An 11,165-nucleotide genomic window follows, 5' to 3' on the forward strand; every position below is an offset into this window, starting at 1 on the left:
CGCTGACGCACAATACATTTCCTATTCAAATGAGCGGACGGAGCCGCTAACCGTAATTACTGTTAATGATGAACATAAAGTAAGTTATGGGAAGGCCCAGATAAATCCCTTGACAACATTTCCCCCTTTAAAAACGAACCAGGAAATTCAGCCAAACGCTCGTGCGTGAACTTTGATTTCTGATGTAAGGAAGCAGAAGCTCAGGTTTCTGTTCTTCCATGAAGAGGACATTTTCTCTTCTAATGTTTCTATTTTTAGTTTCGACTACCGTGTCGTGCGGTTTGAAGCTGGAAACACTGTTGTGACATCATCATGCCTGCTTCAACATGTCACTGACATACCAGGCGTGTGCCGGATTCCAGAACACGTGACAATGAAGAGTTTACACAAACCAGGCGCTTCCTGATCAGGAACCCAACAAAACATTAAAGGCACATGCTGTTAATGATAACCACATGCAAATGAGACGCATTCACACGAACGGAATAAATAATCTGGGTTTGCATGTGAGCACACAGGACGGACAGCATTTGAATGTCACACTAATGACTCTGTGTGTGTGTGTGTGTGTGTGTGTGTGTGCCTGTAAAGCCTTCAAACTTTTACAACCATTCCAAACCTTAATTTTAGTATTATTTTTATACTCTATATCAGGGGTCGGCAAATTTTTTTGTCTTGAAGTGCCATTTTTAAGTTTCTGAGTTTATGACTGTGCCATAACCCCACGCCAATTTGTATAAATACACATACATATATACATACATATTTTAAATATTCATAATGGCTAACATAGAAATGGTGCAGAACCTTAAATAGGCCTATTTCTGAAGCAATCTTTCCATACCATTTGTGCTACTTTTATCAAAATCGTTTAGTTTGTTTGTTTCCAGTTTAAAATTACACTTTGAATAACAGATTTCCAATGGGCCTGTTTACATCTGGTCATTCATGCGTTTTAAATGATCAGATAGCTATCCGTTTTGTTAAAACTGTTACATTTACAATGGGCAACGTAACTGTCTCCTGCAGAATTAAATTCCTGCGCTTTATGCAAATTTAATGGCGTTCACGTCTAAGAAAGCAACATCAAGATCAAAGACCGCAACTGGAGAGTAACACTGGGTGAACTCAAAAAACAAAAGAAGAGTTGGATCCAAATCCAACTTTGTTTAATAAAAAAATAAACATAACAAAACTCAAGTCTCCTTCATTACTGCTGGTCCTGCCCAGCCTCAAGTCTCCAAGTCTCCTTTATCACTGCTGGTCCTGCCCAGCCTCAAGTCTCCTTCATCACTGCTGGTCCTGCCCAGCCTCAAGTCTCCAAGTCTCCTTCATCACTGCTGGTCCTGCCCAGCCTCAAGTCTCCAAGTCTCCTTCATCACTGCTGGTCCTGCCCAGCCTCAAGTCTCCTTCATCACTGCTGGTCCTGCCCAGCCTCAAGTCTCCAAGTCTCCTTCATCACTGCTGGTCCTGCCCAGCCTCAAGTCTCCTTCATCACTGCTGGTCCTGCCCAGCCTCAAGTCTCCAAGTCTCCTTCATCACTGCTGGTCCTGCCCAGCCTCAAGTCTCCTTCATCACTGCTGGTCCTGCCCAGCCTCAAGTCTCCTTCATCACTGCTGGTCCTGCCCAGCCTCAAGTCTCCTTCATCACTGCTGGTCCTGCCCAGCCTCAAGTCTCCTTCATCACTGCTGGTCCTGCCCAGCCTCAAGCCTCCTTCATCACTGCTGGTCCTGCCCAGCCTCAAGCCTCCTTCATCACTGCTGGTCCTGCCCAGCCTCAAGTCTCCTTCATCACTGCTGGTCCTGCCCAGCCTCAAGCCTCCTTCATCACTGCTGGTCCTGCCCAGCCTCAAGTCTCCAAGTCTCCTTCATCACTGCTGGTCCTGCCCAGCCTCAAGTCTCCAAGTCTCCTTCATCACTGCTGGTCCTACCCAGCCTCAAGTCTCCTTCATCACTGCTGGTCCTACCCAGCCTCAAGTCTCCTTCATCACTGCTGGTCCTGCCCAGCCTCAAGTCTCCTTCATCACTGCTGGTCCTGCCCAGCCTCAAGTCTCCTTCATCACTGCTGGTCCTGCCCAGCCTCAAGTCTCCTTCATCACTGCTGGTCCTGCCCAGCCTCAAGTCTCCTTCATCACTGCTGGTCCTGCCCAGCCTCAAGTCTCCTTCATCACTGCTGGTCCTACCCAGCCTCAAGTCTCCTTCATCACTGCTGGTCCTACCCAGCCTCAAGTCTCCTTCATCACTGCTGGTCCTGCCCAGCCTCAAGTCTCCTTCATCACTGCTGGTCCTGCCCAGCCTCAAGTCTCCTTCATCACTGCTGGTCCTGCCCAGCCTCAAGTCTCCTTCATCACTGCTGGTCCTGCCCAGCCTCAAGTCTCCTTCATCACTGCTGGTCCTGCCCAGCCTCAAGTCTCCTTCATCACTGCTGGTCCTACCCAGCCTCAAGTCTCCTTCATCACTGCTGGTCCTACCCAGCCTCAAGTCTCCTTCATCACTGCTGGTCCTGCCCAGCCTCAAGCCTCGATCCCCTGGCTCACCTCGAGCCTCCGAGCCCTGGACTCCTCCTCTGCCCTCCGATCCATCGGATCCACATTGGCTCCACGCTCCCTCAGCTTCACCAGCTCCATCTGTTGGGCTCCGCTGGGCTTCCTCGTTCCTCTGGCTTCACCTCAGACTTCTGGGTCTCCGGCTACATCTCGACCCTCCACCCCTCTGGCTCTGCCTCGTTCTGCAGAGCCCCTGTCTCCACCTCGGTTCCGTGAGCCTGTGGCTTCGTCTTGGCCCTCTAGTTTACAGAGTCACCCGGGTCTTCATCCCCTCGATTCCTGGCTCCTCCCTCCGTCTTCTCCTCCTTTATCCTGCCCTCTGCCCCTCTTTCAATGAACTTTGCTTCTGTTTTACCCCTCCCTCCACTAAGGTGTAGTTTCTGCGCGAGGATGCACCTTCCATGAGGGGGAAGGTTTATGTTCTGTTTCTTTGGACATTTAGTTGGTTTAGACCTGTTTCCCTGTGTTTCTGTTTCATCGGCATGAATGTTCCCGCTCTTAATCGGTGGCTTTGGTTTTTGATTAGTCCTCCGCGCTGTGTCTAGTCTTCTTTAGTCTCTGTGTATTTAAACCCTCTGTTCAGTTTAGTTCGTTAAACATGTTTGATATTCAAGACTCTTGATCAGGCTGCTTCCGACAGCATACCCATATAGCCAACGACAGTGAGCAAGAGTCACCAGCCGGATGTTTTTATAGCTTAAATATGACAGCCACAAACAAGTCCCGGAAGTGGAGTCTAACATCATGTAACATCTGCATTAGCATTAGCCAGATTGCTGCTAGAAATAACAATTAATTACCAACTAACCCTTAGCTCACGCTGCAAAGTGTATAAGCCACGTCTATACTGTCACGTTTGATCACTCGAGTTTCTGAGATCTCGTGTCTGTGGAATTACCACTGCGAAATCGTTAGTACAGTCGGCAGGTGTGTGGTCTAGTGTCGTCTAGTGTGTACCTTCAGAGGATTATAATGTAAATTTTTTTTTGAAATGGTCTTATATCTGTGTTCTCCCACGGTTTTAAAATCGTTTAAGATTTGAAAATCGTCTAGTGTGTCCCGGGCCTTAGATTGCTGGGTAACATAATTACATGCAACTAACCCTAAACTGATACTAAAGTAAGTACATGTTGTTAATTAATATTACTCAGTACTTTAATATATAATTGCACTGTAACAATGACACCTTAAAATAAAGTGTAACTGACTGCTGACATCTGTGACATATATATATACACTCATCACATAGACTGATTTCAGGTTCATATGAGTGCAGTAATCCAAAGAAAAACACTGGAATATTTCATAAATTTTCAAAACCACAAGAAACTCTTTTCACTGTTTTTAATGGAGCTGTTTTGCATTATACAGTTTAGTTAAATTAAATAATAAATAGAGATCAATGTTTATATGTAAAACCAGTAAAATAAAAAAAACATATCTAATATTTACAAAACAGTCGAGTCTCCTTCAAAAACTTGAATACAGTGCATTTTAAATGTATTGACCGGACACATTATCAAGTTCTCAGATACACACCACACATCCAGCGTCCTTCAGTGTAACATCAGAAACCAAATCTTTAATGTAAGTGAGTTGTGCAAATATAGTGCTCATTGATGATTTGGACAAAATCGCTTAGACATTTGACAAAGCAGGTGAAAGACATCAAAGCAGAGCAGCTCCACGAATCCCTGTCGCTGCTGTGCTGTTTCGGCAGTGCTGCTGGAAACTTCGGACTCGGTGTGAAATTCTGTGAGCTAAATGACCTAGATCTGACTCCTCGCGAATCATGGGAAGGTTCAGCAGCTCCGAGGAACCATTAGCCGTCCTCTTGCGGAGCTTCTTTTGCAGACGGCGGTTCACTAGGTTTTGTAGACGCAGGATGGGAGTCTTGTATTGAATGTGCAGACCGGTCAGAACCGGCTTGAATAAACACGCCCAACCTGCAGGAAAAACACCAGTGCATGAATGTAAGGATGTGCTTTAAAGCGATAGTTCACCTAAAAATTTAAATTAGCCCATGATTTACTCATCCTCAACCCATCCTAGGTGTATATGACATTCTTCTTTTAGACGAATACAATCAGAGCTATATTAATAAACACCCTGATGCTTCCGAGCTTGATAATGGCAGTGGATTGCAACCATCAGATTGAAGCTCATAAAAGTGCATCTATCCTTGAAAAAAGTGCATCTGTCCATCATTAAAGTGCATCTCTCCGTCATAAAAGTGCATCTCTCCGTCATAAAAGTACATCTATCCGTCATAAAAGTGCATCTATCCGTCATAAAAGTGCATCTATCCGTCATAAAAGTGCATCTCTCCGTCATAAAAGTGCATCTATCCGTCATAAAAGTGCATCTCTCCGTCATAAAAGTGCATCTATCCGTCATAAAAGTGCATCTATCCGTCATAAAAGTGCATCTATCCGTCATAAAAGTGCATCTATCCGTCATAAAAGTACATCTATCCGTCATAAAAGTGCATCTATCCGTCATAAAAGTGCATCTCTCCGTCATAAAAGTGCATCTCTCCGTCATAAAAGTGCATCTATCCGTCATAAAAGTGCATCTATCCGTCATAAAAGTGCATCTATCCGTCATAAAAGTACATCTATCCGTCATAAAAGTACATCTGCACTTACATACGGCTGATATTTACGCTACTGTCACAAGTTGCATAAGTTGCGCTTTAGACTTAAGTCGCATCCGTATGTTCGTTTGGCCGGAAGATAGTTATTTTACTTAGTAAAGTTTTAAATATTAATATTTTTCTTACACAAACTCATCGTTTTGCTTCAGAAGGCCTTTATCATGGATAGAGGCACTTTTATGATGGAGAGATGCACTTTTATGATGGAGAGATGCACTTTTATGATGGATAGATGCTCTTTTATGATGGATAGATGCTCTTTTATGATGGAGAGATGCACTTTTTTTGAGCTTCAATTTAATGGTTGCAATCCACTGCCATGTTTATTAATATAACTCTGAGTGTGTTCGACTGAAAGAAGAAAGTCATATCCACCTAGGATGGCTTGAGGGAGAGTGAGCTACTCTTTTAAACTACACAGTGAGGCGACGTGAGTGTCTCTACCGTTGTCTGTGAGTTGTTGGCAGGTCGCGCACACATTGTCGTGCCATCGGGATCCGGGCAGCATCAGATGTTGGTCAGCATCGCAGACGCTGTGAGGGACACATGCTGCATGCGCTTGTGTGATGTCTGCAAACCATCCGTCTGCGCAGACCTCACACACCGTGTCTCTGTGCGGCGTCCCTGCAAACACACACAGTACATCACAATCACAATCACATAATCCTCCTTCAAACTGAATCAGTGTGTGCGTAGACAGTGTGTCACCGCGGTTTAACCATGGTTTCCAGCAACAGCTGTTTGTTGAAGACACTGATTTTCTTTTAATCATAATGATCATAACCTAGACCTTATGTAGCTCCGCCCCTTCTCAGCGCCGCGCTCGTCGTCTTTTGTCTTCCGGTCTGCATTTTCACAGTGATCTTGCGTGTTTATTAATGAACGGCTCGTTTTAAAATCTGCTTTAAACATCACAATCCTCATGATAACTTTCGTTAACTTTACATTAAGTAAATCCACTTCAAAAGCTGATTACTCCTGGACAGCAGCGCCATAGAGATATACAGAGCGACCGCAGAAACGGAAGTTCAAAGACAATATTGTAAAGATGGCGGCGCCCTCGTTTCTCTGGCGCATACGGTCTATAGAGTTAATAAAGCAAACTCTACAGTTGCCCAGCACAGAACTCGTGCTCAGGTGTGAGTGTATCAGTCGTTGCATGGCAACCGTAAACAGACTCAGACTCTGATGATGCGTTTCCACGGTTACTAACTGAATCAGCAACGGGTCAAAACACAGCTAGAGTTTTTAACGAGTGACATCATCTCTCTGAGAAACCTGGAAATGTCAAAGCGTCCATAGTTGTGTCAAAATCATGAATTATTCAGTATATGAATTAATATTAGTACAACTTCGCTGTCTTTTATCACAGCATAACTTAAATGTAATTATTAAATAATGTACTGTATATAAATACATAATTTTTTTTTTATGTGTGATATTAAAATACGATTTTGAGTAGGCTAATTAATTATTAATTTAATATATATTTCAATGTCATAAAATAATAAAATGTGTGATATTAAAGGGTAACTCTCGCCAAAATTGAACCTAGGCTCTTTTTGTTAATCTACTCGAGTCAAACTTTCGTTTAAAAGCATAATTAGAATAGAAACGCCACTTTTAAGTTTGACCGTCCGTATTTTGGTTTTAGGTTAATGCCTTGTGAATGGGAGTGAATGGGAGTGAATGGGGCACTTTTATGATAGCATCAAAAATCTAATGCGGCTCGACACAACATGAAACTGTGCTGGAAGTCTCACCAGCGGCTCTACACATGATCTCCAGCACTGAGAACAGTGTGTGTGTGGACACAGAGTTTACTAAAGAGAAAGATTTTGAACAGCTCACTGTGTTTCCGTCCGTTGGCATTTTGTCAGTCAAAAATAGTGGATCTGTATCACTGAATCATTTCATTATCATATGAGGATCCTTTTCAAATACAAGGTCATTTTCACTAACTACAAAACAACAAATTATCCGTGAATTTATATGAAACTAAGCTTTAGGAGCTTTCTCTCCTTTCTCGCCTTCTTAAGTGTTTAAAAATAGCGATTTTGATGCTGTCATAGAAGTGCCCCATTCACTCCCATTCACAAGGCATTTAACCTAAAACGAAAATACGGTCAAACTTAAAAGTGGCGTTTCCATTCTAATTATGCTTTAAACGAAAGTTTGACTCGAGTAGATTAACAAAAAGAGCCTAGGTTGCATTTTGGTGACAGTTACCCTTTAAGAGCATTTTGAGTTATTAATGTGTAATATATACACACAATTTATTCATGTATATAAATTACTATAAGTGACCCTGCTTTTTAGGCTATAAAACACTCACATACATACACACTCTCACTCTCTCTCTCTCTCTCTCTCTCTCTCACACACACACACACACACACACACACACACACACACACACACACACACACACACACACACACACACACTGTTTTCCTCAGGTATCTCACCTGCAGCTTTGACTCCGTGACCCGGTTTACACCGGGTGTGTCTCTTGCAGAAGTGCTGATCCCAGTAGAACCCGGGCTCACATTCACAGATCGTGTTCACGGTTCCGTTGCACGGGCGCACGATCCGCTGGTGGTCCGAGCACGCGTCGCACAGCAGACAGTCCGGGATGTAGTTCCAGAACTCGGTGAACGTGCCCTCCTCGCACTGCTTACACTCGGTCCGCTGGGAGCGTGTGCAGTGCGCGCTCAAACGGCTCCCTGGGGCACAGCGGTCGCACAGCAGCGTCTCTCCGGTCACCGGGTCCCGGCGCCGGTACGAGCGATCATCCGCGGCCAGAGCCGACAGAGCCGGCACAACCAACAGTGAGAAAAACAACTGGAGAGAGGAAATAACCGTGAATGACGAGACGTTACTCTCACACACACGGATCAGAGAACACTTAAAATGTAACAATGAATCTAGCGTTTTCTGTAAAGCTGCTTTGAAACAACGTGTCGTGTGGAAAGCGTGATACAAAGAAGCATGAACTGAATGATGTGATCTGTCACTCACCATCCCGCGCGCGCTGCCTGCCGGACTTCATTGATGAGCGCGATGCGCGCGCTTTATATACAACTCACTCACTCACTCACTCACACACACACACACACACACACACACACACACGCCCCTGAATCAATCATATAGAGAAAATATGCTACTCTTCAGATGACAATACCATAGCAGTGATGCTCATGAATATCAGTGATGTGCTGAAACTCACCAGAAGAAAACAGCTGAAAAAAACTCACATTAGAGGAGAAACTCGATCTACAGAAAACACACACACACACACACACACACACACACACACACACACACACACACACACACACACACACACACACACACACACACACACACACACACACACACACACACAGAGAGAGAACACCTTAGCAACATCATAGCAGCACTAATACACTCCAGTGACGGGGAGTTTACAGGGAACGCTCTCTCAAAGTTATGAACACACGTTCGTTCAGAGTTATCTGCTCTTTAATAATGTTCTCAAAACGTCAGCACAAAAACATGATGGAGCATTTCTTTTTTGACACGTTTTATTTGGACGTTCGTCTGTCGTTTTTTTAAATGTTACTTGTTTCAGAACGTTCAGAGAACATTCAAAAGTAACGTTCCATAATGTTTGAAGAATGATACAATGTAATGTTTCACATAACCAAGAAGAAACGCTTTTAAAACATTTCAAAAACTGGACATTTTTAAACGTTCAGAGAACATTCAGAAATAATGTTTTCATAACTTAATGAGGACAGATCGTCAGATGTTCGTCATATGATGAAGATCTCGTTATTATCGCTGTTTAGAGTGATAAAAACCCTCAAAACTAAACCACTGTCAAAGATCCTCACCACTCTAATGCATTTCATAAGGCTGAATTAACTGAATAAATGAATAGATTTTTCTAAAGGAAACCGGAAACCACTAATTTGTTTAATTAGTGCACTTAAAGGCATGAATATGGTGTTATCAATTAATTATTGATCTGAGAATTGACTCTATTGTCTGAAACTTGACTCATGCACTTCATTCGTTTTGCAGTGTTATTTTCCAGTGAAGCTGCTTGAGACCATCTGTACTGTGCGTTTGATTTCTAGAACACAGAATATTAGAATATTAGAATATTGTAGATGAACATGAACCCTGATTCATCTTTTTTGAGTAATTTGTGAAGGATCTGACAGTAACTCGATCCACAGTGAGTGTTTGAGCTCGAGCGCCTCCTGCAGGCTGATGATGATGAAGATGAAGATGATGAAGATGATGACGAAGATGATGACGATGATGACAAGCTTCCATTCATTAAAGTTACAGAAACTAAAACTAAAACCAGAAAAAAAAAAACTATTTTAGCTAAAGGTTACTTTAACTGTTACTTGTCATTTTTTTCTGATTTTAGTTTTAGTTTCTGTAACTATAATGAATGTAATAAAACATTTATAATAATAAAAAAAAATTGTTTATCATTTCTCATTTTCATTCAGAAATGACAAAAAAAATACTAAATAGACATATTTAAAAGACAATAAAAAACAAAACAAAATCTAATACAAATTAACTTTAATAAATACCACTTCCATAGTGTAAGTATTTCAATGATATAATGCTGACGCACAGTGTAAATGTCATGATTAGCATTCCTCTGCTTTTGAAATATGACTCAGTTCATATGTCTGTATGATACTGACCTATAAATGCCACGGTTTTTACCTTTGGCCTGATTTTTCAGTCATGATTGGTATTTGCAGATTCACCTCCACCTCAGCGTGACTGGAACCACTGTATATTTAACCACAATGACTCAACATGAAAGTTATTCTAACAACTGTTATTCAATGAATGTAAGAGTGAAAACAGTGAGTCATCTGCGGATCAGTTCCCTCTCCTCGGTCTTCCTCATTTTTAGGGGATTCCACAAACATGTCTGAGTGATTAGTGATCTAACCACCTGAGAGTTACAGTAACAAACACACAGACTGACCTTCACATGATCATCATGAACTGATAAACCAGTTTCACTCTCAATACAGTCGTCTGATCCACAGTCTACACTCTTTATCAAGTACATGTAAGAATAACTTTGATATTGTTAATAATATTTTAACAGGACTGAAGCAGCTTTACTTGATTATCATCATCATTTATTTTAAAAATCACAAGCATCAAATATGATCATCAGGTTTATTTTTTAATCTCTCAATCATCATTGTATTGCATTGCATTATATGTTTTATAACTACAGAGCTTTGACCATATTAAGTATTTAAATATATATACAGTATATATTCACTATATCAGACTATATGAGCCACAAAAGCCTGATGCATCAAATATGATACAAACACATCTGCAAAGTTTTTTTATTTAGATTTGATTTCTAAAGGTTCATTAAACTGTTCCGTTTAAAAAAAACGGATTATTTTTTACATCTTTCTGATTAAAATTTATATCATACATTCACATGCACTTTTAGACACAGTTGCTCCGATGTGCTTAAAGAAGATTAAAGAAAAGAGAACAGCTGGAAAAATGGAGCGCAACTGGAAGAAAACAAAACTAGAGGTTTATCGCATTTCGTGGAAAGACAGCATTACTGCATACAGAACGGCCTTAAAACTTAAAACTTTGCTCCAGAGAGGAAGATGTAAACTTAGACCCTACACCGACTAAGCTACTGAAAGAGATGCTTCCACAGGTCATAGATCCTCTTCTTAATATCATTCATTCATCTTTGTCATTATGTACCGAAAACTTTTAAGCTGGCTATGATTAAACCGCTTGTTAAAAAACAAGGCCGATCTCGAATCTACCTTTTCTGTCAAAGATACTAGATACTTGTTTTCAAAAATATGATTTAATATCAATTAGTTATATCAAAGGTCAAATAAAATAGAAATGGCACATTCAAGTTAAAAGTTACGACTGCATGTTGAA

General features: G+C 41.6%; 1 protein-coding gene across 1 annotated transcript; it reads right to left on the reverse strand.

The window, feature by feature from the left end:
- Positions 1-3,874: 3,874 nt before the first annotated feature.
- On the reverse strand, positions 3,875-8,379 carry tnfrsf11b (tumor necrosis factor receptor superfamily, member 11b). Its single transcript, XM_082186579.1, has 4 exons — positions 8,223-8,379; positions 7,670-8,045; positions 5,646-5,825; positions 3,875-4,491 (listed from the first exon to the last, which is right to left on the reverse strand). The coding sequence occupies exons 1-4, from the start codon at positions 8,223-8,225 to the stop codon at positions 4,214-4,216; spliced, it is 837 nt and encodes a 278-aa protein (XP_082042705.1). The 5' UTR covers positions 8,226-8,379; the 3' UTR covers positions 3,875-4,213.
- Positions 8,380-11,165: the final 2,786 nt, after the last annotated feature.

This window comes from Leuciscus leuciscus (genome assembly GCF_965113295.1).
Source record: "Leuciscus leuciscus genome assembly, chromosome: 12".
NCBI lineage: Eukaryota > Metazoa > Chordata > Actinopteri > Cypriniformes > Leuciscidae > Leuciscus > Leuciscus leuciscus.